Below are 26,281 nucleotides of genomic sequence, written 5' to 3' on the forward strand. Positions count from 1 at the left end.
CACCAGCTCAGGGAGAGCCTTGTCCTCCCTGCTCAGGATGAGTTTTATTGTTTCTTCCCTTCTGGGATCACTGAAGCTGTGAAGTTCAAGAAAGATGCCAGTTTTGCATTCCATTTGAAAATTGGTTTAATACTATAAAACTCATTTGTTCACATATTTTGTACAAAAGATGAGTTGTTTTCTCTTAATTACAGGAGAATCATTTCAAGCTTGAGAATTCAGCTAAGTAGGTCCAAAACATAACAAGACTGGGTTCTACTGGTTCTGGAGGGTCCCAGTTCAGCTCACCCAAGGTCTCTTTCCAGTTTGGCTCTCACAGTTATGGACCACCTTGATGGAAAACACCACACATCATCATTGACTCTTCGGAGGCTTGTAGTGAATTCGGCACCTCTCGTTAAATACCTGAGACACAAAACAGAAGAGCAAAAGTGAATCAGCCCCATCCAGGAAATGAGCAGAATTTCACAGACAGTTCAGGCAACTACCTCTTCATGTAGCACCCATCTCAAGCTGCCCAGCTCTGAGGTATCAATAAATGGCACTTACCAAGACATCCATCTCCATTCACCTTCTCTCCTGGCTTTAGTAAATCCAAAGTTTGCTGTCTGATGTTGGGAGATTGCACAGCATTAAGTGTTCTCCCTCAGATAATGCAGACTCTTAATCCTGGCAGGCTGCTCTCATAAAAAATGCTGATGCCTTGTTGTTTTTAAAAGGGAGGGAAAGAATCGTTGGAAGGCTCCTGAGCAGTTGTGTTCTGTCAGGTTCACTCTGGCATTCAAACTTGGGTGCTGTATTCCTGTCTTTCCTGAGCAGGCACATTTTACATTGGCATGACAGCCAAGAAGAGGGGCAAGGGCCCCTGGAAGCCACATGCACACTTCCAGTGATCTGCCTGCCTGTGCCAATGCAAAGGGCACAGCACTCCTGCCTCACTCACCTCTGGCACCTTCTCTAGGTAAAATTCAGTCTCCAGAACTGGATACTGAGGATCATGTATATTTAGCTTGAACTGCTGCTGGCCTGCCCAAAGAGAGCCAATAAACGTGACTATTTAAGGTAAGGCAGTCTGAATACAAAGCAAAACATGCAGGCTCCTACCAAGACTGCAGGTGCTCTTCACAAGCAATTTAGTTATTTATCAGTTTTCATCTAAACTTATCCATCACAAATCGTGAAAGAAACACGAGCATCACCTGACACCAAGCTGAGGCTCTGGAAGGTGTTGGTTATCCCACCAGCATTCCCACAAGAACATATTTTGCCAAGCTGTCCAGGGATTTGGCAGACCCAAGTGCCTGTGATCATCAGGATACGAAGTTTCATGGACTCTCCCACTGGCATTATGTGCAAATGAGTGAACTTGTAATTTCCAACACTTCCTATAAATACATTCTTTCAAGCTCTATCTTCCTAGAATCTTCTACAGCTGATATTCGTATTCACAGTTCACAACCTATGGCAACTTCACCAAAAGTGAAGCCTGGAGCAAACATTAGTTACAGCATTGCTTCTCAATAATTTTGGAGTAATTTTCAACCACCTTTCAAATTTTATTTATTTTCAGAAATAGACATGTATTACCAACTGTTTCATACTGCAGAAAACAAAAGTTGTGATATAGGTCCTTTCACACATAGAAGCATGCAGAGATTATGTTATCACATGGAATAGACACTTCTGGAAGAGTTCAGACGAGGTAAAGGTTTGAAATCAATGATAAGAGGAACTGTAAAAATTAAGAGCAACAGCAGGTCCAATTCAGAAACATTTTATTACTAAATAAATCACACCATTTTTTGTCCATTTTCTGTTAATGACATTTTAATGGCAGATATGTCTAAAAGGGTGCTGGAAATACTCTCTAAAGCACTGCAAACAACACACCAGTTTGCTTACTATCATACTAACTTTTAAGCTAACTATCTTCAACAGTAACTCCAAAACTTGTGGCAGGAAGATCAACACTGCAGTCTTACTAACAGTGTCTCCTACTTTTAGGGTTATTGGCTCACAGATCTCAGTGTGTTACTTAGGTCACTTAAATCCACTGGTGTACCTATGAAGTGCTATTCTCATTTTTCAGGAAAATCAATGGCTGAGAAACCTTAAAATTCATGTTACTATGCAAAAGTTTGATTTTGCTGGTTTTTATGTATTTGTATAAACCACTCCAACCATAAACTCCAACGTGGAGGTGCTGGACAGAGACTAATGCAAGTGTCTTGTATGAAAGTCAATTCCTGGTTTGGTATCATCCAAATTCTACTGCATAAATTTCTCTAAAGTAGCATCCTTCTGTATGCTACTATTGCCACAGCCAGCCAATATTTTTAAAAAAAAGTCTCCTAATCACATTTTTCCAATTAGTTTCAGTTGCTTAGGATTAATGGAAAAACACAAGTGTACTTCCCAACCACAAGTCCTCAACAGTAAACAGCAGCCTGCACACCAATAATCACTTCCATGTAACAAATTGCATTTGGTCTGCAACTATGACTGGTTCTAATTCCATCCGTGACATTTTTATGGGCAGCTAAAGGAGCCATTTATCTGTATATTCAGGGCATAGTTTAGCAGTGCTGAAGACAAAACCAATAAATATTTATCTCTTTAAGCCCCAGTTTGAACACTGGCTAAGCAATACACTAGCAGGTGACCCCTGCACTATGCATACCTCACTGTTTATAAACTCTCCATCCTCAGGGAAAAGTTAGACATTTCTGTCACCACTAAAAACTTAATGCAGCTACAACAAAACTCTGGGATCATTACTAAATTTGGTGCTTCAAAATGATGATTAGGGTCTGGGCTGTCCCTACAGCAGAGTTGCCATAAAATATTTGTCCCTGGTGACCTGCAGCATGTTGTTATTAAGGCTGTGGCATTGCTTAGTCAGATCTGAGTGGGTTTAAAACTAAACTGAGGTACATGCTTAGCTTTCTAGGACAGTACAGAGATATACTGATAGCCAAACATGCAGAAAACTGTGTAAATGGTCATTTCATCAGCCTGCATTGAGGTTACTGACAGACACCCAAGACATAAAGCTGTATTGCTTTTACACTGGTGCAAGCTAGGGGACTAAAATCAAGAAGTAGGGATTAAAAAGGAAGGTGCAGCTAGTACTAGCTATTTGCACAAATTCTTTTTACATTTAGAGAGGGAAAGAGGTTCTCTCTGCAGTATTGAGAGCTCTGAAAAGCTACATCAAACCAGAAAAGGATGCCAGATGTGAAAAGCTCCAGTGATACAACACAGCCATTTCAGAATTTAATATCAGTGTTAAAATCACCAGATAGACTTTGGGGCCACCAATCTAGAGGGTGATCTGCACCCTCTGCTGACACAGGAGTGCAATGGCAAGGCTGCCCTTTGCACCAAGGAGTGCCAGAGTACAGGCCAGAGAAAACTCCACCAGGAAAAGGTTCAACTTCTACAGCTTCACCCTCCCCTGGGCTCTGCTCAGAGCTGTGATCAGCACCAGATACAGGTAAATGTGAAGGATTCATCTCTCTGACATTGTTAGAGGTTGTGCAAAGCTTTGCAGAGAAGTCACCACAGAAAAGCCTACAAAGTGCTTGGCCACTGGCAAGTGGGAGAAAGGGAAACGGAATAATCCACAGTCTTTTCTCACCACTAAATCAAATGCTTTTCTTCCCTTGGCATTGTAACTGAAATCTTTGAGCTCTGCATTCAGAACTGGGAAAATGACTGACTTGAAGCATTTCCCCAGCACTGCCCTCATCTATTTCTAGTTAATCTGCTTCATAAGGCACCAGTCCCACACCTCCAGTGCAGGACTGTCTGTTGGGACAGAACATCATCACTATTAAATGACTGAGTACCTTCCAGCTTCTGTCGTTTACCACTTCTTCAACATTGAGCTCCGACTGCATCAATTTCAACTGCAGAAAATAACAGATAAAAAGGTTATTGTCAAACAGTCTCCTTGCAGCCTTCAGTATTTACTACCATTGCAACTATCCAGTCCCAGCAGCAGGTGCACACCTGCTCTGATGGTGCAAACCAAAGTCCAAGAGCCTGGCCTTTCCAGTCAGCCAATGCTCAGGGCACACATAAATCTGCAAGGGCACAGTGAAGGCAGATTCACGAAGCAAGCCTGGCAGTAGATCCTGATTACTCATGCTCTATTCCTAAATAATGCCCATCAAGATTTGCTAATAATTAACTAATTAACATTGATGGCTTCATAGGCACAAATAACTGCACCTAATTCAAGCACTCAGCACAGGGAATGCCAGGGCTGGGGTTAGCTCTGCAGCCCTGAGTTGCCACTCCTGCATTATTAGACTCAGATATGAAGCTGGTGAAGCTAGGAATCCAGCTAGGATCATGGATTTTAAACTAAGGTTATGAACAGATGCTCTCTGCTTCATTTGCTATCTACTTAGTGACCAAAAAGGGTCTGCAGTCTGATCACGTGTTGTTCATGCTGTCTGAACCAGTTAATATTTTATGTCATCACTGAAGGAGAAATCAGCTCTACAGAGATGCAAAAGCTCTGGCAAGAACTACCACCAATACACAGTTCTTGAACACTCACTTGACCCATGATAAGGATAAGAGTTTCTTTGTTTCACACCTATTAGAAACCCTGAGGGCAAATTACCTCAGATAATTTGGTCCTGAAGCAATAGTAGATTTAGGAACCATCAGCTATTTTTGCCCAAATTTAGGATGCATTCTTGTTAGAGTCTTTAACACAACAGATTGAGTCAGAGTCTATCCATTTTCAATACATGGTTCCAATTAGAGGACTAGTGAACAGGTGCAAGCCAAGACAGCGATCTCACAAAAAACTTGCCAAGTAAGATATCCAGGGACACAGAGTTGCTAACAGTCATTGGATGCATTTTCCCCAGCTCAACAAGACTTCAATCTGTTTGAAATAACAATCCAGCATCCAGAGTGACTGGACAACCAGGATAAGTCTCTATAAAATAAACACTCAGAGGATCTTTAGCACTTTAAAGAAACTATTACTCCAAGTTTTCTCATTCAGTGACCCAGAAATAATAATTTTGCATGAAGTCTTCCAAGTTGTACACCTAGCAGAATGAGAGAAACACAAATAACAAGGGAGAAGAAATGTGTATTGCAAGCAAGAGATAGTTGAAATTCCTACTCTTAAAACTAAAAAGTGCAGGGATGATCTCATAAAAAATTTCTGAGATGTTTCTAAATCATGGATTGCTTTTAACATTTGAAGCACCTCTAATAATTAAACATTATCATTGTGATCCTCCCAGTGTTTTCACTGAGAGATTTCAGGCTCAGCAACTAAGAACTGGCTCTGTTAACAAAATTCGCAGAAAATACTAAGCTACCACTCTAGTTTTTCTAACTAATATCCATGCTTGTTAGCAGTCCAGTAAGTGAGGCTTTAAGAATAAAACTGCTCATCTACCACATGGTTCTCTCAGTATCCTTTTCCTTATCCAAAAGGGGCCCTGGAAGTGGGATGAGAACTTCAGTGGGATTCCTTTCTCCACTTCTGATACTAAATCCCCTACGGTCACCTCTGGTAAAGTGCACTTTCCACCCAGAGGCCAGAAGGTTGAGAGGGCATTTGCACATTAGAATTCCATATGCAAACCTGGAAGTCTCTCTCCCACCATCACAAGGTACTCCAAATAATAATCCAAAAAACACCAAACAGCAAAAACGTTGTGTAAGTGGAATTCAAGGTTGCCTGGAAGCATCTTGTAGAGAACAGGAAAAGCTGTGACTCAGTGGTGTCAGTCAGTGAAGGTTGGAATCCACCATGGTAAAGAATGTGTGTTCTTCTACAGCATTTGTGTAAAAGAATCTCAGGAAATGCTCCACTTGGAGGACAAAAGCAGCTCTCTGCCTTAAGGCCTTGGGAAAATAATTCTCACAAGACCCAACAAGAGCTAACAAGAATCTTGGAAAAGACTGCTTGACTCAGGATCCACCTCAGGTTCCTTCTATCACACACTGATCTTTCTGTTTGGGAAAGACACCCACCTCCTCCTCCATAAGTGATCTCTAGAAGGCTCCACCACTCACCTTTGTCTGCTCTTTCCTGAGTTGCTTTAATAATAGTGCATCTTCAGGGGCCTTTTCCCTCTCTTCTTTGAGAGTTTTCACTACAGCAGAAGTCTGAGAGATGCAGTTTTTGATTATTCTTTCTCTCTTGGTGTGAGCATCCATCAACTAAGTGGGGAGAGAAAGAAAGTCACAGTGATTCATTAGAGAATACAAACTTAGTTATAAGTTTAAAGAGACACTTTCTAAAGTCATGGTATTGCTGTTCCTACAGAAATCCCTCTGAATTCATAAACCACATGTGGGAAACAATACTGCTTTAAGCAGCAGCTGCTTTCAACTCAGACTATCCTGTCGTTCTTGCTCTTTCCAAGCTGATCAAAAGTCAAAGGTAAACACAAGGAGTCTTGTAGAGCGGGAGGAAAAGCATGTACCCTTTTTAAAAGGTCGTCAAAGGGTCAATATTGCAGAAAAAAAAACAAACTTCCCTGCGTGGTTTTGAAGTGGGGCAGTGTGTGGAGATGTTAAGCAGGACAGTTAGGAACATACAAAGCAGGATCTACAAAGGCAGTGCTTTCCTCAGACACTGAGGATGCTTCACTGACCATTGCACATGACAGAGCAAGGAAGGGAGCTGAAAGTGGAAGGCGTGTACACTCACAGATTCGTACAGCTCTTTGCACGTCTGGCCAGGATCAACTTTCCCCACAAAGGAAGCTGTTGGAATCGTCGTATTTAGCTCATGAACAATTCTATCATCGATTGTCCTCATCACCCTGAGCAGCTCCTGTATTAAAAAGGAGAGATACTTGGTTATGTTTCACAGAAAAGCCTACTACAAAAAAAATTGCATAGTTAAGTGTTTTAATAAAAATTAAATAGGATTTCTTACAAAGAGTTAGAAGCACACCAAAGGAACAATCCCACGTGCAGAAGTATATGCTGCAAACCATGGAATCTCCTCGGCAGCAAAGGCCAGAGCAGGGTGAGTAACTGATGTCCCCTGAAGTCCTCTGGCCCTGCAAGCAGCATGAACAGGCTGAAGAGCCTGTGCTCAAGTCCCAGTCCCCAGGAAACTGGGGGCAACCTGCACCAAAACGGCAAACTTTGGATAAAACCCCGCAGGAAGCTGAGCTGGGGAAGGTTTTTAGGTTAGATCCCAGGAAAAAGTTCTACACTCAGAGAGAGGTGGGCACTGGAATAGGCTCCTCAGGGCAGGGGTCACAGCACCAAGCCCGACAGAGCTCAGGATGTGTGCGGCCAACGCTCTCAGGCACACGGCGTGACCCCTGGGGTTCCTGTGCGGGGCCAGGAGCTGGACTCGGTGATTCCTGAGGGTCCCCAGCTCCTCAGCATGTTCTGGGGTTGCGTGTTCTCGGAGCAGGCCGGTTCGCACGGCCCCGCCGGCCTGGGCCCTGCTCCCGCCGCCGAGGGCACGGGCGGCACCTCACGCTCCCTTAACGCCGCGGAGGCACCCGCGGAGCTCCCGCCGCCCGCGCGGCTCCCGCGCCGCGAGCGCTCCGTCCCGGGAAAGGGAGCTGCGGGCAAGGAGAGGTGCCGGGCCCCCTCCCGCCGGAGGGATGCGGGAAGGGAAGGGGAAGGCCGGATCCCGCTCCGTCCCGCCGCATCCCGCCGGCCGCCAGCAGCGGGGTGACCTCGCGCACGGAGCGCGCGCTCCCGCGGGGCCGCTCGCCGGGAGGCGGCGGGAGCGCGCGGGGCGCGGGCACGGGAGGAGGCGGCGGCGGCGGCGGCAGCGCCCGGCCCGGCCCTGCCCGCCCCGCGCGGGTTACCTGGAACTCGGCGAAGTCCTCGCAGCTCGCGGCTCCGCTGGGCGCCGCCATCCTGGATCGGCCGAGGGCGCGGCGGCGCCCAATCCGGCGGGGAGCCGGGATGACGCGCGGGGCGGAGCGGGGCGGGACCCGCCAGAGCGCGGCCCCCGGCACAGCGGCCCCCGGCCGGGCATCTCTCCCGGCAGCGGCCCCGCGGCCCCTTCGCCTCCTCCAGCCTTTGGGAGAGCTCCGGCCGCCCCCAGCGGAGGCGGTGCCGGCCCCCGGCGGCCCGGGCGTCCCGCGGCGCCGCTCCCTCCAATCGTGGGCCCGGGGCGGGGCCCAGCGGTGACATTGAGCAGCGCCCAGCCGGCCCGAGGCAGCGCCATGTGGGGCCGCGCCGGTGAGTGAGGGGGTAGCGGGGAGGGGCCGAGCCCCAGGGCCGGGCCGGGGCCGCCGCCGGTTCGCCCCGTTCCCCGGGCCCCGAGGGGCGGGCCCGCAGCGCCGCGGCCGCGGCTGTGGCGGGGGCGAAGCCAAGCGTGAGGGGCCCTGTCGGATGGACTGGCTTCAAACAGAGATAGGAGTGGGTCTGTGCCTCGCTTTCTCCAAAGAGCTTGAAAAGGGTCAGGTTTCCTTGGGGGTGTCGCTTGTAAATGTACATTACTTATTTTTCGGAGCGGGAGTGTAGTATACCTCGAAAGTAAAGGGCCTTAGGAGACGCACCTTCGGTCAGAATAACGAAGGAAAAAAAACCCCTCATTTTATATTTTTTATTTTTTTAAAGAGCCCTTTTTGCCTTTCTGAGTTAGTTTGGTTGGGATTTTTTCCCCAAAACTTTCATTGTATTAATGAATGCGTTAGAAGCGCCTTCTTTAAAGGTGCCCTTTATGTGTTTGTGTATAAGGTGCCTCGGACTTTTCTAATGCACTATAGTTACCTCTCAGTACTAAAGATTCTGCTTTTTGAGCTGACTCTGCCAATACTTCTGGGATGTGACAAGATTGGTAGAATTCTGGTGTGCAGACCTTGAAATAACACCATCCAAAGTGTATCTGAAGCATAGATGAGTTTCTGGAAACTGCGATGCGTAATGTGTTCTAGAAATTGCTGGTAGGATGTTATCTTGCTTTTTTTTTTTTTCCCCCTAAATTAATTTAATTGTATTCACATTTTTCTGTGTAAGATTACTGAGCAAGCTCAAGGTGTACCTTATAAACAAGTTTTAATTTCTTTGGTAGGCTGTTACAATCAAATCTGGTACTTCTTGCCTTCATTTGTACCTATTTCTTTTTTTCCCTCTTGCGTTAAAAATCCCCCCTCAAATGCTTCCATTGAAAAGCTGGTTCCCACTTTCTATTGCTCTGAGCTAAATTTGGCCTCTTTGCTTTCTGTACTTTTTCTTCCAGATATGGCTGTTAAACTGCTGGGAAGAAATATTCCCTCAGTTCTGAGGATGACTGAGGGAGTGGACCTGAAGATAAGCAGAAGGCTGTGCATTAAACCCCAGCAAGACCTTCAGTCAAAGAGTAAGAGTCTTTGATAGAGTTGTGGAATGTTTCATGCCATGGAATACCTGCATATCCGTGCTGCAGTTATCTGAACAGGAATCTGGTTTTGTGAGAGTTCTGGTCTCTAGACTGAAAAATGGAGCATTAAGCTTGGTAAAGTCTTGTTTTCTAACAACAAGCCAGGGGTGAGTATTTCCCCTTGTGAGGGTCACACAGCATTCACTTTGTAGCAGATCACCAGAGCCTTATCTAGTGCACACTCCTACACTGAGACTTCTCAGCTCTGCTGTGGAACTGCCTGTTCAGCCCACTGTAAACTATTCATGTTTAGGAATGTTGTGTGAGCTAAAAGACTTTTGCAGTTTTCCAGAGTGCAGCCAGCTCCAGCTGTTCCAAAAACTGAACGTGCCCTGCAGGGAAGTGTCTGAATTGTTAATGTTTAAGGGTGGAGCTGGTCAGGAAAAGCTCAGGCTATGAAACACTTTTTCACTATATATGGGACAGTTCTGTGCCCCCTCTATCACAGATTCCTTATGGCCCATCCATGCAGGGGAAAAGGAGCACACTGATGTGAAGCATTTGGCATGACTGTGTGTTAAAAACATGAATCAGCTGCACTGGGTAGGACAAAAGGTCTCCTTAAAAGTGTGATGTCTCCAGCAGGGGCCAATAATGGAAGTCCCTTATGTTTTTGTGAAGTGGGAATGGTGTTCTACCACAAGAACCTAAGGAGGAGACATCTTGGTGTTTAATAGTCTTCACTGAATTTTTTTTTCCCCAGAAGTTTACCTAGTTTCTTGAAGCTGGATATATTTTAGCATCCACATTCTCTAAGAATGTAGATGCTAAAATTCCCTAACAATTTCTTCTCTAAGAAGAAATTCTTCAGCTACAGTCTTGTGTTTGTTTTTGAACCTGATGCGCACTTTTTTATAATCTGACTTTCCTTTATTCAATACCCTCTCCAAACCAAGACCTCATTATAACCCACACTCCCAGGGTCTTTTACAGAGCTCTGCTGGGCTGAAGAGAGCTTCAGTCACTGCTCTTCCAGACCAAAGGGTCTCAGTCTGTGGCACAGTTTCTTACATGGCAACCATTCCATATCTGTGGCTGTCCTTCCCAGTGTTTTCTGTGCTCATTCTATTTCAGCTCCCTCAAGTATTTCCCATGCTTTTGAAAAAGCTGGAGTCAGGGTTTTACACAGAGGCACAGTAGTGCTGTTGTGTTTGTCTGAGTTCCTGATCACTTACACAGTTTTCCTTTATGTTACTTGCCAAAACCACTGTGGAAGCCCAAGGCTTTGCTCAGGTCTATGTAATGATTAATAAGTGAGGGTAGAGTCTGTCATTCATGTGTGAACTGGAATTGCTTCCTGTTTGTGGACAAGGGCGTTCCCAGGCCAGTTCATTGACTCTGGGTTCTGAAGCCTTGTGGTGTTTTGGGATCAGCCCTCTTCTTTATGTTTTTGAATAACCTGATGATGTCAGCAAACTGTATCCATCCCACTTCTGAGATAATGCATGAATCCGTGAGGGAGAACACGGCCATACAGGATACTGCCTGTTGTTTGAAAGAAAAAAGGAAAAAGCTGTCTATTTCTGCACTTTGTTTCTTAGATTGTGTGGTATATTATATATTAAAAGCTTCCCGTTACAATATGAATGGAGTTTGAAAAACTGACCTGAAAATTACATGTCCAATCTTTACCTGTATCTGTTTATTTATACCTTCAGGTAAGAGAAAATCTTACACTGCCTGAAGAAGTTATTATTCTGTGATATTATATAGGCTTTTATTGTTACTGTGCAGCATGTTGGCTTTTCTATAGCTGTTCCATTTGATTTCTTTTTTTTTAACCTTAGGAAGCTTACCTGGTGGAGCAGCTTCTGCTTATTTAGACCTGCAGATATAGAGGTTTCTGGGAAAGATTTGGCTTTCCTTACATGACTTCAGTTTAATCCATATTTGCATGTTTGTTAATCTGTGATACACTTCATTTTCTAACCACCTCTAGCAATCATATTTAGAGTTCTGCATAGCTCACCCTAACTGGTTTTGTTACAGCTCTGCCCATCCAGGCTCTCTGACTGTTATTTTGGGGGTGTTTTGTTTTTTGTCTTAGTGCGTTTTGTTGGAGTTTTTTCAAGCCGATCTGCTTCAGGGGTGCCTGGATACAAGCCTACAGACTGGGAGAAAAGGTTTTTGGTGTGGGCAGGCCATTTCAAAAAGGCAGAGGATATACCAGAGACTGTCTCGTAAGTGTCACTTTTAAAGCTGTAAAAGAGACTTTGTCTATGCAGAAATAAGGTACTTGAATGCAACTCCAAGGTAACTTTTCTTAAAAGGAATGGACAGCTTGCACAGCTGAAAAATCTTACCCTGCTGGGTTTGGTGTATCATCCTTGTAGATGAAATGGCCTCAGCAATTCTCTTGTGCTAAAATAATGTATCCCTCTTGATTTTTTTTTCTTCTTTTTTGCAAAGGGTTGACCAGCATTTGTCAGTTGTTTCACTAAAATACCATGTCAGATCAGTTCATTTTTATTCTTCTCTCACAATTAGAAAGCTTTTTTCAAACATTAGTGTGAACTTTTTCTAGTGTTTTTCATTATATGTCAGTCTTTTGCTGTGGGAAACTTTCATATGCAGCTATAAAATAAATGAAACCCACATAAAATATTTATTAATGATTATCTAAAGGCCATAGGCCAACTTCCTTTACTGTTGGAATTTAAACTAAGAGTTTCAAGGCTCTCTAACTATATATAGTCAAAATTTCCCTGTTGCTGCCGAGTCAAAATGTCAAAGCTTTGTCCAGTGTGAAGTAGAAAATAAAACTGGATGTTCTGGTTTGCACACCAAAATAAAGATCAAACTTATCAACAATAGGCAAATATTAGTTTAAAAAACACTCCTAGTGGTAGAATAATTATCTTTTAAAACATGCTAATAATGCTTTTAAATACAATATTTAAATTAAAAAGGAACAGTAAATCTTGCACTAAGATGTAGCTGCCCTCTTAAATATTTTCTCTATGGTTTGGATGCACTGTGTGGGAATTCAAGATTGACTCCTGTATTTAAATGTATCACAATGAATAAATTTTGTTAAAAGTGAAATCCTTCCATTTTGTATTGAATCATTTTTCTTGAAACTAGAGAAGTATATTATTAAAACTTACTATCACTTCATATATTTTTGCATACCAAACATTTGTTATGAGTTTTAAGAAAACAAGAGTTAACAGAGTGATGGATTTCAGTAGTTTATTGAAAGGACAAACCAACTTCTGATAAAAGCTGACCATTTTTGCAAGTGCATAGGGAATTATTTTTATTTAGACAAATAATTCAGCCAAATCCAAGAAGACAACTGAGAACTATAAAAGCACAAAAACTTGTTTTCCTGTTCTGAGATTAATTAATTAATCTGAGATTAACTGTGGATTGTAAGAGCTTGAGATATAACTCGGTAATCTTGTAAAATGTGGTGAAGCAACCTATTTATTAAACAAATGTTAAACTTAGCCACTGAACTGATTTAAAATGTGAGTTGTGTTTAGGTATCTACCTTTTGCTCTTGTAAATGCTTAACACTTCTAAGATATTTCCAAAATTACCTAGCAAACTTTTTAAAATCCTACTACTGTACATTTCAGCTTAATTGCAGCCTGCACTCAAGGCTTTCACTGCAGATTATTAGCAGAAGCAAATAATCTGGATGCTAAAATTAAGCATTAGTTTCATTGTAAATGGATGTGTTTGTTCCCTATGATCAGAAATCTTGTACTCAAATCAATGCTCTGACAAAAACAAGAACAGAACTTCTCAGCTCTCAGGTCCTGTGTTATTTACCACGCTGAACGGATCCTTAAGTATTTTTTTTTTTTTCTTCCAAATGTAAGGGTCAAGATTCCATATTCACTTGTATTTATATACAGTAATCATTTTCCAGTTTGATTCAATCCTTCTCCATGTTAGTTTCAGGGTATAATTAACCTAGTTTGATGCATTTGTTCTTTTTATCACACAATGTTGGTGTTTTTCCAGTCTTCTGGTATTCTGTCATGTGCCAAATCTCATCAGTGAGAATATCAGCCCTCCTTGAGAAGGGAGTTATCTGCCCTAAATTCTGCAAGGAGAGTTAAATATCCAAGGTGTAGGTCTTTGGTTATTGTGGAAAGCACTTCTAAAAAGCATTAATGCTTCACTGGCCCTTCTTGCATTGTTCTCTCTAACACAGACTTAAAACTTGCTGTAACCAAGATGCCATTTGGGTAGAATGATCTCCAGAGTCTAACTCAAAATAAATGATCTTTTGTTTTTACTCCTCACATGTACAGCTGGAAGGTGTTAATAACTGCTACTCTTCTGGTGGAAGACTTCTGGTTTTTTAAAAGATAACAGCAGAGTAAGCAACAGGTTTCCCAAAAGGGTGCTATAGCTATTGGTGTGGCTAGCTAAGCCCCCTAGAATTAAAAAAAAAAAAAAATAAAATAAAGAGTTCCTCTGTCCAAAGCTGATGTTGGAATGCTTATGATCCTCCACACCTCCTTTGTTTCTCAGGAAAGCAGCTTACTTTAAGACTATTTATTCCAGCAAGGGTGGGGACCACTGGTCTTTTACCAAGTCAGAATTTCTGAGTGTTGCATTCAGCAGCCTGTGTGTCACTTATTGCCCTTTCAAGTCCTGCAGCAGAGGAAGCACCTTGCTGGGAAAAAAAGACTGCATCATAAATGAAACCATTTAGAAGTTCAGGCAGAAGAAGTTGCAAAGCTGTGCTAATGCTTCCCTCTGCCCAAGAAACTCTCAGCTGCTAAAACTGTATTTTGGGTTTTACCAGACTTCTGCTGTTGAGAGAAAAATGCATGCTTTACTATGTTAATAGTAAAACACAATTATAATATGGGTGAATTAATAATCACAATTATAATACAGGTGAGTTCTCCCTGACTTTGCAGATACTTGAAGATGGTAGTGAGCACAGAGGGAGCTGACAGTAAGAAAAGTGTTGTATTGGTTATACCATTCCTCTCTTTTTCCTGTTCTTTCCATAATGAACATATATACTTAAATCTTGCGGCCTTCCTTCTTTGCATTGCCGGCAAGTGGTCTGCAAAAGCTGCATTTTAACAATTGAGTAAGCAAAGTTTAAAAAGGTGGGTTTGTTTCCAGCTTTGAGAGGAATGCCTCTGTTACCAAGGTACTTAAGGAAATCAGCCTTTCCTGTTCTTGTAAAACTGTGCAAATAGTCAAGCGCTGTTAGCATTACTCAAAACTACCAAGACAGCACACTAGGAGAAATTAAATAATTAGCCAAGCGAATTATTTGGGTCTCTGAGTCTGTTCTTTTTTTCTTTCTTGAGGCTTGAAACAGTGAGAGCAGCTAAGACCACCCTGCGTGTGAAGTTCAGCTATTTCATGATTGCCTTGACGATAGTGGGATGCATTGCCATGGTGGTCAGAGGGAAGGAGGTAAGCACAGATGAGGGCAAATAAATCTTAATTTAAACTTCTTAGTTCTGTATGGATTTTTGCTCTGGGGGTTTGGTATTTTGTTTGTTTTGGGAGTTTTTGTCATTTTATCACTGAATAAAATTTTAACAAGTCCTCCTGGTTCCCCAGAAGTGACCCTTGTTGACTAATTCCCATCAGAAAAGGATGATGTCACTGTTAAGATGCTTCCTTTAAAAACAAACAAAAACCTCCAAGATTACGTCAACTGTGTGGCAGAAGAACCTTATTTGTTATGCTGCCTTTCTTCTGATGACAATGTTCAGGTCTGGTTTCTATGGACTACTGGGTTCTAGAGAAACCTTAAAAGTAGTGACAGTCTTAACCCCAGCACTGTGAGCTACTGAGTGTCACCTGACATTTCTGTCAGGATTTGTCAATTAAAATGAAAAGGATGCAGCACTCCAAAATGAAACAGTGGAAGGATTTTTCCTGGTTTTAACAGTAGAGATCTGATGATTCCCAGAACATTTTCCTCTGTACTGGACTAGTATGAATGCAAATACCAGAAAGAGAGGACAGCTACTTTGGAATCCTTGTTTTCAAAGCAGCTGGAATGATTTATGTTTCCTGAGATGAGCTCAGTTGGCCAGAGAATGGTGCTAATAATGCCAAGGTTGCAAGTTTGATCCCCCAGTGGGCCACTCACTGAAAAGCTGAAATTGATGATCCATGTGGTCCCTTCCATATCAAAATATTCTAAGAGTCTCTGATATTAACTTTTGATTTGTTTCTAGTATCTCTGTCTCATGAAAATCAGATCAGAATTAAATACTGATCAGAAGCACAGAATGAATCTGCTAGTGCCTTGAAAAAAGGGTTTAATTTATTCCCAGAAAAGTAATTACTTTCAGCCAAAATAATCTCTCAATATTTTATTTTAACCCTCTTGGCTTCCTGGCATTAAAGCTGACAGAACTTGGTAAGGATAGGTCAAGTACTTTGTAAGTTATTGATTCAAGCTTCAATTGCTTCAAGTGGTAACTGATGATCTTATTACATTGTAGGCCATGAAAAGACATGAATCTCTTACAAGCATAAACCTGGAGAAGAAAGCCCAGTGGAGAGCTGAAGGTGCATCTGCTAAACCGTAGAGGAGGAAATTAAGGGATCAATGACTGGGGTAGAATTTCAGCACTGACAGCAAGATACCATCATATCTTTCCTGTATGTTAGTACTGTACACTCATACAAGTTCTGTACACTGTTCAAGAAAGAATAAATAAGTTGCCCTATAATCAATAAAACCAAAAATAGCTATTTTCTTTTCCTAATAACAGCCCCTTTCTTCCAAACTCTTTTCTTCACAGTTAGTGGGACAGGACACATGAGCACAGTGGATAAGCAATGTAATTGCTTCCCATGTGCTGTGCACCAGACTAAGCATCTTTTTAAAGTACTGCAGAACCTGTATCTGCATTCTTGGTACTAATCCTCTGCATGAAGTCTCATATTCTTACTTACCAATTACTGGAAGGTAACTGTAACACAAAAGAATGGTCCATTTGGTTTCCACTTGCACATCCATGCTTCTACAAGCAAAATACCTTCACTAGCCAGTCATCCACTATCACTGACTATTTCAGGTTTCCTCAGCAAGAACGGAACAGTATTTATTCTGTATTGGTACTGGCTACTTCAAATAATCCACATGTTCCTCTGTGCAAGACAGGACAATTATTAAGGGCACCCTTGAGCCAAAAGTTACTGTCTGATCTGCACAAACATAAGCAAAATGAAAGGTCCTGTAATTCTGTCTGTGTTTAAGTGAGGGGTAACTTCCTGTGAAGAACTGCCTGCCTTCAAGAAACTGGGAAGGAGATGAAGAGGTGAAATAGCATTCCAGAGAACCATGGTGTTTCAGCTGACAGCAGCAGAGCTGGCAGTGAGATGAGAGAACATCCAAGCTGAGGGAACAGATGAGTACTGAGCAACAGCTTCAACCTATACTGTAAGATTTACGAGAGACACATGAGTATTCCTGCTCTCTGCTACTATGAATTTTCTGTCTTCATGAATCTCATTTAGATTTATACATATTCTGCTCTTTTAAATTGTTGTCTGTGCTTTCATCATCCTAGGCCCACCTAGAGATCACCTGCCTCAAGAGTGCTATTTCTGGCATTGAGCTCAGTCACACACTATTGACATCGAAGAGCCTGCAGCAACCAGGGGAAGTATTTTCCTTCCTCCTTTCAGTTCATTTGGAAAGAAATGTAGATTGCAAGTGTCAAGTCTGCTCAAAACTATGTTATTGCCCTGCTGACTGGCCCTGGAGACTCCCAAACAAGAGTCATATCATCTTCTCAGAGGGAGATTATTTTTATTGTACTCCTAAAAATTAGCAGTATTGCTGAAAAATCCAGAGCCTTACAAAAATGCAGGGTAAATCTTTACTAGGTGCTGCAGTTCATCTCTGAATTCGTTTCCGAGTACCACAGTAGATGTAACCCATCACTCGAGCTGTGTCACCAATTCCACCAGAGAAGTCACAACCTTCAGGTGATACAGTGACCTGTCATCGGATTCTCTGGATGAAAATCATCATAAGTACACTGTCAATCAAGCAGAGCTGGATTGCACACATTTGTCCACTTAATTACCACTGAATGCAAGCCATGTTTAATTTCACTGCAGGTACGTGAACAGATTTTCCATGACAATTCTAGTTCTTTGCCACACCAGTGGCACACAGGTGGGAACCAAAACAAAATCTCACTCCATTACATGCCTGTGGTCATGTGTACTAAACGACACCAAAAAAGAGAATGTGCATTTCAGACAGCATTTCAGGTTTCTGTGAAGAAAAACTTGTGATTTATGCTTGGTGATGCCTAAGCTTAAAATTGTGCATCTCAAAAATATCATCCTTTCAGTACACACAGAGTGCACTCTGTAAACAGAACTGGCAGGTACCTCTCCTAGTTTTGGAAATGAAACTATTTTGACCCATCCAGCTGGTAAATATTTCAAATAAAAATATTCAAAACACCACTTCAAAAGCAATACTTCAGAGCAGCAACAGTCACCAGTCTTTTATTTTAAATTCCTGTAAGCTTTATGCCATTTACTCAAAAACTGAAGTCTGGCCCAGTGGTTTGACAAAAGCTCCACGCATCCTTCTGTCATCCTGGTATTTCCACCATTTCAGAATCTGCCATAAAGACTCTGCATCACTGCCCAATTTTGTTTTCTTTCAGCTTCTGCATAGGCTCAAGTCCCAAACCAAATACCAAGACAATCAACTTTGGGTGGTCTCCAGCTTGCTCCCAACCACTGTACTGTTTTCTTTGCAAGTAGCTGGCTACTATAAAATGATGTAAATCTTTCTCAGTAAGGCAGTGAAAGTAACCACCTCTTTCCTGGTGTAATGGCTTCCAAGAAGCACTTCTGAACACAGACAGCCGTTACAAAACCAGGACACGTTTCTGGCCAAAGCAGCCAGTCCAGCTCACAGCTTCAGCCCAAAGCCTTTCAACAGTGTACAGTGGAAGAAACATATTAAACCTTAAAAGGTACCTCATTTTCCTTCTCCCCTTTGGCTTGGTCTGTAACACCATTCCCATTTATCCAGAAGAGTCTAGTTTATCAATCCTATACCATGTACCTTATTGCTGTACCTGGTCCAGAGGCAACTGAAACTTCCTAATGTAGCAATCACCTGACAACTCCAACACTGCCTCAGCAGAACGAGCAGGAGCCACAGCAGTACACAAAGAGGTCTTAGTAACTTTTTCTACTAAAGAAGAAAGACCTTCAAGTCTAAAATTGGCATGAGAGAGTACCAATGATGTGTTGTGCCAACTTCCAGAAGCAAAAAAAAAAAATCATATTGGAAGAGATGGGGATTTACTTTAAGCTGGTATTGATATCAAGTGCACAGAGGTAAAGCAGCTGTTCTGTAAGTCCCTAGAGAAGAAGAGAAGCATATTGCCAGGAGTACTGTCACATGTAGGACCATGTGGCTGCTGCAATTTAGTTCTTCAATAGTCTTGGGTGCTGACAATAAAAAAAAAAGAAAGACAGTTCCAAGAACACATAGGTCCAGGGTCATTGCCTTCCTCTCTTCTTGTAACATTAGGCAAAGGGTCTTCAACCACCTGTATTTGGTTGGCATCAAGGAACAAACACAGGAATTTAGGAAGAGGCTGAAGTCTCTAGGCAGCAGTTCCCTCAAATTATTATGATACCTTCCCAAGAGCCCCAAGTGCTGGCCCTGGCTTAGTTACTGAGCTTTCAATAACCTGCTCCATCACCCTTTGTATCCTTCTGAATCCAAGACACTGACCTTGTCTGACATGTTCCACTGGGAACTTTACCAACAGAAAAAATGATGGCTCCTGTGTGCTGCCCAAACAAAACCACAACTTTATTGGCATTACAGATCCATATGCTGGACTGCTAGATAGCAATTTCAGGCAGTCCTGCATCTTCCTTTCTCTAATAACCAGTTTAAAACAGACATTGTTAAAATCTCAATGGAGTGCTTCCACCTCATTCCTTATGTCTCAATAAGAATTCAATAAATTCTCATTACCAGCCTGTGGAGCTTTTGGAAGATGCTTAGATCAGATCTCTACAAGCAGACAGAAACCAATGCATGTATTTCAATTTCAAAGAAAATATGAGATACTTTTCTAGCATTACATGCTGCCTGACAGAGCTAAGAGAAGAACACAAGAATTCTAACAGCTCCCTCACCTACCCTCTGCGTGAGACCATGCTGCCTCTTGCTTAGACACAAACCAACAACACATCATTCAAAACACAGAATGACCTTCACAAAAGTGGCAGCTAGAAGTGTTCACTGAGATGGTCCCTGTCTGAGCACATCCTTCAGGAGAGTAGAGAATATGGGTTTCAGTGCTTCCAGCAAGGGACACAGCCACACAGAACCGTGTTAGGAAGCACTGTTCAAGCAGTATGTTATAATGATCCTTACACTTTCACTGGCACTTTTCCTCCAAAACAGAGTCCTTAGTTTGTGACCTGAATGTTATTTATTAGATGGGTAACATTTCACTAACATGTTTGGCTCTACCAAGTAATTCTGATTAGTCTGTATCAGTGAGCTTTTCCTTTTATAATTCACAAGTCTCATCTCCCTTCTGTACTCACTTAATTTGCAGCCTTTGTTAGAAGTAGATTTTGGTTTTTTTTCAACCTATTAATAAGGCTAAGTAAAGCAACACCAAGAACTGGTTGCTGGAAGATCCTGATGGAAATACACTCAATTAAGCACCATTTAAAATTACATTGAGACCTACGAGTTAGCCACATTTTAAACAATTTAATGTGTGCCAGGTTGATTCTTGTATTGGTGTGGTTTTCACTCAAAATATTATGCAGTACCAGTCAAATGCCTTACACAGTCTAAGTATTTAGGACAACAATATTACCTGCATCAACCAGGCCTGTCACTTCAAACAAACATAGCAAGTTCAAGGATTTATACTTATCTGCTCTGAATTCACATATCCACGGCAAAAGTAACAAATACTGGCCAGGCTCCTTACACAGGAAGGCACACCAGTCAGCTTAAATGGACTCTTTTTTAATTCACTCATTTAGAGGCAATTGTCATTACTTTCTTGGGGGGCAGGGGAGGGAAACGCCAATGCACCACATTGTTTTCACTAGCCTGGAAGAGAAAACACTTATATATATAGATATATAGGTTGGTATATATATACACACACTTTATGCATGTGTGTATATATATGTGTGTGTGTATACATGTATATATACACGCTAGTGTATATATACACAGAATATACATATATGAATATACAGAATATATGCACACACACTTTGCTCAGATTTGTTTACAAAATATGTAGCATTTTTATACCATCCAATAAGAGGTACATGGTTTTAAACAAATCTTATAGAAATGACATGTTATTGGAAATTTACACGTAAAAAAATCCAGCACAAAAAAATCCAAAAGCTAAAACAAGATTTTGCTACTAATCAGTGCTTCTATCACCCTTCAAGAAAAGAGAAACACAGTTATTTATATGTGATGTAAAGGCAACATTGAGGGGTTTTTTTGCTTTTTTTAAATTAACCACCAAATTTAACCCCCTAAAATTACAAAGAATTTAAGTCCATTTACAGATCAAGTGCAGTAAACTAAATGTTCCTTCAGCACAAAGCAGCACTAGAGAAAATAACTGGGAGAGGGAAGTGGAGGCCAACTGGCTTAGCTAGGGAGGCAGCAGATGGCTTCTGCAGTGGCCACACAGGTCAGGGTCTCCATCCTGAAGCAGAGACAGAAGACTTTATTTAAATATAATGGTCACACAGAGCTGATGTTCAGGCCTTTGCCTAGCTTCTTTCAGCAGTATGACATGTGACTTATGTGTTTTTATAACGCTGTATCCAATGGGCTGGTTTTGCTTTTGCAGTGGCTATCACCGAGAGGAGTTATGAGGATCTTGAAGACAGTTCTGCCACGAACATTTACCACAGGTACATGACACTGCAGTTGCCAGTGGCGATTTTGAAATGTTTACACTGAACAAATGTGTGTTCCAAGCATCCAAAATGGCTCGAAAAAACATAGCCCGATGCAGGGGAGAGCAGACGGCCTAGGGAATCCATTGCATTCTCCGAAATGGAACTGCCGCTTGCAATCAGGCAGCATCTCCCCAGTTGTGTGTGAAGAGTTTGGTGTCAGTGTCAGCTGAACTCAGTGAGTAGTGGCTGGCCTTTGCATCAAAGGTCTGTGATCCAAGCAGGTTGCAGAGCCAAGAACATGCTGCTAGCAGTAGGGCAGTCTCCAGCTGCGTGCAGCAGCTGCCATGCAGTCAACGATGCCTTACAGATGTCACCTGGAGGAACCATGCGTTCCATGCTAATTCACCTGAAGTCTCATAAACAGTGAAAGGGAAAAGTGAAATCAGAGGGCCAGGTGGATCCAGATGTAATAGTACTATCCTGCAAATGTAGTGTCATTTTAGTTAAATAAGGGCCTTGACCAGGAGGACTATATTCCATCAGATAAACTGGAGAGGAAGCTCTTGTCTCATGAAAATGAAAAGGAGATCTAACACTCCTTGTGCCAAGTTTTACAAATTAAGATTTCTGTATTCAGAAGTTAACTTTTCAGAAGACAAATCTGTTCAAGTCACACTGTGTAAAAATGTGAAGAGGCAGACAGGAGCTTTTCAGCCATAACTAAAATACCAGGAACCAGATTCTGGAGCATGGAGCCAGAAAGGGCTTGATCTTTAAGGAAGGCCCGGCTGGATCAAACTGTGCTGGCAAACAGAAGTGGGGCCAGTTTCTCCATTCTAGAAGCTGTTTTGGAAAGTCATTTCTGGGGAGGTGTTAAGAGTGACCTATCCACAGGTCACTGTTTTTGTGTATGGAGAGGAAAAACTGGGAAGGTATACAAATCTCCACAGTGGTCTGCAATCCAACTTGGGAGCTCAGCGTTGAGACGGGATGGGGCCAGATGTGTTCAGTATTTCTAAGAACCACAAAACATGTCCATTACAGCCTGTTGTTGCAGGGGATAGAGAACTTACTCCATTGTGTGTAACATGTTCCTCATGCCAATAACCCCAGCTGGCACATACAGCAAGGTAGATAGGTCGCATGTGAAGGTTTGATGCATTTCTTGCAGCCGTCCAAAGAGGCATCCAGGGGAGAACATGAGGGATGAATTCAGCTACGTTCTCAGAAAGGCTGAATGTCTCCCTGGACTGCAGGCACACTCTGCACCAAGTACAAGAGAAATGCAACTTTCTCTTGGATGCCAGGAGTGGGGGTGGAGGCCAGGAGTGCCAAGTGGAGGAGGGATTACTTTCCTGTAATAGGAACAGGGAATATCTCAAAGTATAGAGAGGTGCCTCAACTCCACAAAGATGACAGTGGAGAGATTCAGAATCTAGAGGAGAAGGGTGATTCTGGCGACCCTCGCCAAGGAGGGGGCATCCTGCCATGAAGAGCCGAAAGTTTTCCAGACGTATGTAAGAGCATGTGCACAAGGCAAGCGAATGAGCGCAAACAGGGTTATGGAAAACATTAAGAGAATCACTCCACGGGTGGCTTGTGGCTCGACAACAGGATTGGCTAGGTAGAGGAGCACACAGCACAGGGGCACCTCAAAGCTGGAAGCCTTCCATGGGAGCCTCACACTGCTGGAAGATGTACTGTTGCTGATTGATATCCACTTGTGGGGCAATGCTGCTGTCTTCATCCTCTGTTCCAAAGTAGTGCTCAATCAGATCAAAGGCTTTCTGATAAATCTCTTGATTCTCATGGCTCTGCAGGAATTCGATCTTGTCCAGGCCTGCAGAGAAAAGCAGTACAAAAAAGTTACAGCTCAGTCAAAGGATATGACCATGATAATTTTCAGTCTGTTCCACGATGCTCTCCCGCCTTCAGAAACAGGGAGAGGTCCCTCTACAGAAACCTGTATCCAACTTGTACTCTCCAGAACCAAGGAAAGCCAGTTTGAGCTACAGAGATCTCTGTGTTATGTGTTTTGTATTTTCCATCTGCCTTCTGTTTGCTTTCTGTCCCTTTCACTCAAAAACTAAATCAACAAGCTTGAATGGGTAAAGAACAAGGATACAAACACTTATTCTGAAGAGGCTTTTAGGACTGTGTTTGCTAAAAGTGTGTTCACAGTGCTTTCTTTATGAAGACTGTGACTACAGAATTACCTATGTGTAAGCTGAAATAGACTTCTGATAATCATCTAATCCAACCTGGACTGGATCCATCCCAGCAGTACTAACCAACACCAACACAGACTAGATCTGATGTGTCTGGACAAGTATTCCAAACTTCCAAGGATGGAGACTCCATTTCCTAACCTGTATAATATGTATGTATACAATGCAGTTAAACTCAGGCAACCAGTTTTTGGGCAGACATTAAGCACATAGGCAGACTCAAACCTTGAAGTCAGATACAAAGAAAAGTAATGCATCAAGGAATGATGCTATAATAAAATCCAAGTGTTAGCCATTCTAGTAAATCTCTACTACTGGAAATTGTAGTGGTTTCTTGTTAACACCTTTAACTGTGTATGAATCAAGAAAGAAGAACTGTACTTTCTGTCTCCAATCCATACACAGACAAAGACAATGTAGAAGATGGAATACTCTGAAGACTTATCAAAGAACAGGTTATTTTCAGTAACAGTGATAAGGTAATTAACAGAACTGGGCCTACTGAGACTTCAATGGGTTTGTGACCATTCCTGTACCCCCTGACTTCCCCAGATGTTTTGCTCATACCATACGCTTCTTCAATAAGAGCGCAGTAAGGATTAATGCCAGTGTCGCTGCGTTTGGATTCCTGCTCTCCAAGCCTCAGGATGTTCTCCAGCCCATTCAGTGCTACTTGCACAATCTTGGAGTCCATTACTGTAAGGAGGTCACAGAGTGGTTTGATGCATCCCAGTTCTACTAAATACCTGAAAAACATCACACAGAATCCAGTAAATTGCCTGCAAAATTATAATTGGTGCAGCCATTTAAGCACTTAGTACAAAGGTCAAACAAATCAAAATAATCAAATAAGTATCAACTTGACTGGAAAATTAGAGAAATTGCAGAAATCTATTTCTGTCTAGTCAATTCTGCTGAAACAATGAAAATAATTTTAAAATCCTTTCTATGTCTCACTCTATATAGCTATGAAATATTGAATTTTTTGTGCCATAATCTGTATTTATATAATGGTAGCTCATAAATATTTTTTATAAAGAGCAATTCTATGAATTTAACATGCATGTAAAGTCTTTTTTTTATTTTATACAAAACTGCAGATAATCATAATGTACTGGAATAAGCTAAACAGGAGAAACAATGCACATGACACCACTGTCTGAGGGGCTGAGTACTTCTCTCCAGACTGTTACTGCACTCTGTTATACTCTACACCACACAGTTTAAAAGCTGCATTTAGTTTTTTTTCACATAAGACAAATGATTCAATTATGTAAGTATTACAGCTGAAATACTTTTATGATTTCTCCCTGAAGGAATGAAAGGCTCATTCATAACAAGGACACAGTCTCTCTGGATACAGCACTGAAAGCATACTGAAAGCTTTCTCAGTTTCTAGGCTGATAGTTTGCTTTTTTGAACAAACACTAACTCAGTCTATTGCACTGAAAGTTTTAAACACTTTCGTACTTGATCTGTTCGGCAGAGCCTCCCGATGTCGCATTTGTGATTGCCCATGCAGCTTCCTTCCTCGTCCGAAACTCAGCCGTTTGCAAAATATTTATAAGAGCTGGGAAGATATGGGCATCTATGACTGTCTGCAAAAACAAATGACATGACAGGGTCCTCATAAAAATTAGAAATAACTTCTTTGTCCTGAGTTAATGTCCATGCCCAGCATAACACATTAAACCATGGAATGTCACTTTATCAAACATCAAAATGGATGAATCAGTTTCCACCTTTACATTCAACACCTTAGTTATTGGTCTGTTCTTATTCCAAATTAATTCAAAACACATTCATACTCAAGTGACTGTCGTACCTAATGAGTTAGTTAATTATACTGACAGCAAAAGAATGTCATACTTCCCTCATTTTTCCAGGCAGTAAACCTCTCAGCTATTAAGTCAGTAAACTATTAAGTCATTAAGATCCCCCAAACTTCACAGGCCTGTGTGCCATAATATGTTTCCAAAGGTGAGACAACAGAGCAAAGCTGTTAATGTAAGAACTGCTCAAAACAAGCAACCACAAAAGACAAAGCATTGATGACTTGGCAGTAGGGTTCTCTGCTTAGGTCAACAAAGAAACACAAGCCAATGAGCATTTGGGCAGCAATTTTAGGTTTCTGGTAACTCCTGAAAACAGCCTCTTGCAATAGGACAAAAATTAAGCCAGTTTTCCTACACACCTATGACAAGGATTTGAAACGCTTTGATAAGGATCACTCAAACAAACAAGATCTTAGGATTACTTTTCTAATCTACTGCTTTACAAGTATAAATCATCACAGAAGTAACAAAGGGAAATCCAAAGTAAGCCAAAAAGATCCTTTTCACAGAGCTCTGTAGAAGAAAACAGATTACATACAGCAAAAAGCTACAGTCAATTCATACAGTGAATGGTTAACCTGATAAAAATAGAACTACTGTTTGATATTTCTTTTATCCTTCCTGTTTGTCTGTGCATCCACACTGCATCAGCTTTGTAAATCCATACAGCCTATCAGCTGTATCAACACAAACATGCTGTCCTATACCAAAGAATCCACACTTCTGAATCAGCAATTCTGGGGTCCTCAAGGAAAACTACTACTTCCATCATGCCATGTTGTATCACATTTGTACAAGAATATTTGAATAATATTTGAAAAAGTATCCTTAACTGAAATTTTAGAACATGACTGCTCAAAGTGATAGGAGGATAAACAGGAGCCAGCTATTTTTAAAAACTGAAAAACAGAAAAGTATCTTAAAATGAG

The 26,281-nt window shown here is 41.9% G+C and overlaps 4 protein-coding genes across 5 annotated transcripts in view; 2 read left to right on the forward strand and 2 right to left on the reverse strand.

The window, feature by feature from the left end:
• FBXO40 (F-box protein 40) overlaps window positions 1–26,281 on the forward strand; it is a 277,886-nt gene that overhangs the window by 196,663 nt on the left and 54,942 nt on the right. The window lies entirely within an intron of this gene.
• On the reverse strand, window positions 102–7,932 carry MIX23 (mitochondrial matrix import factor 23). Its single transcript, XM_079306521.1, has 5 exons — window positions 7,827–7,932; window positions 6,698–6,823; window positions 6,058–6,204; window positions 3,852–3,911; window positions 102–405 (listed from the first exon to the last, which is right to left on the reverse strand). The coding sequence occupies exons 1-5, from the start codon at window positions 7,875–7,877 to the stop codon at window positions 355–357; spliced, it is 435 nt and encodes a 144-aa protein (XP_079162647.1). The 5' UTR covers window positions 7,878–7,932; the 3' UTR covers window positions 102–354.
• FAM162A (family with sequence similarity 162 member A) lies at window positions 7,950–15,956 on the forward strand. Of its 2 annotated transcripts, none has more exons than XM_079306588.1 (5): window positions 7,950–8,205; window positions 9,209–9,328; window positions 11,436–11,568; window positions 14,680–14,788; window positions 15,835–15,956. In XM_079306588.1, the coding sequence occupies exons 1-5, from the start codon at window positions 8,190–8,192 to the stop codon at window positions 15,919–15,921; spliced, it is 465 nt and encodes a 154-aa protein (XP_079162714.1). In that variant the 5' UTR covers window positions 7,950–8,189; the 3' UTR covers window positions 15,922–15,956. The 2 variants fall into 2 exon arrangements, with proteins under 2 accessions (XP_079162714.1, XP_079162713.1); XM_079306587.1 differs by having other exon boundaries at window positions 11,451–11,568.
• The window catches only part of KPNA1 (karyopherin subunit alpha 1), a 46,955-nt gene continuing 41,750 nt past the window's right edge, over window positions 21,077–26,281 (reverse strand). The window contains exons 12-14 of the mRNA XM_079306458.1: window positions 24,988–25,115; window positions 24,085–24,263; window positions 21,077–23,129 (exon numbers count right to left, since the gene is read on the reverse strand). Of these exons, the coding sequence (XP_079162584.1) occupies window positions 22,942–23,129; window positions 24,085–24,263; window positions 24,988–25,115 (495 nt within the window). The 3' untranslated portion in view covers window positions 21,077–22,941. The remainder of the gene's footprint in view (window positions 23,130–24,084; window positions 24,264–24,987; window positions 25,116–26,281) is intronic.

Source organism: Erithacus rubecula (assembly GCF_903797595.1).
Source record: "Erithacus rubecula genome assembly, chromosome: 1".
In the NCBI taxonomy this organism is placed as follows: Eukaryota; Metazoa; Chordata; class Aves; order Passeriformes; family Muscicapidae; genus Erithacus; species Erithacus rubecula.

Coding starts and splice junctions, on each gene's coding strand:
- MIX23 (XM_079306521.1), bottom strand. CDS start 7,877: ATGGCGGCGCCCAGCGGAGCCGCGAGCTGCGAGGACTTCGCCGAGTTC. Junction 3,912..6,057: donor TCAGGAAAGAGCAGACAAAG/GTGAGTGGTGGA, acceptor TATTTTCTGCAG/TTGAAATTGATGCAGTCGGA. Junction 406..3,851: donor TAAACGACAGAAGCTGGAAG/GTACTCAGTCAT, acceptor TTTGTGTCTCAG/GTATTTAACGAGAGGTGCCG.
- FAM162A (XM_079306588.1), top strand. Junction 11,569..14,679: donor GATATACCAGAGACTGTCTC/GTAAGTGTCACT, acceptor TTCTTTCTTGAG/GCTTGAAACAGTGAGAGCAG. Junction 14,789..15,834: donor TGGTGGTCAGAGGGAAGGAG/GTAAGCACAGAT, acceptor ATTACATTGTAG/GCCATGAAAAGACATGAATC.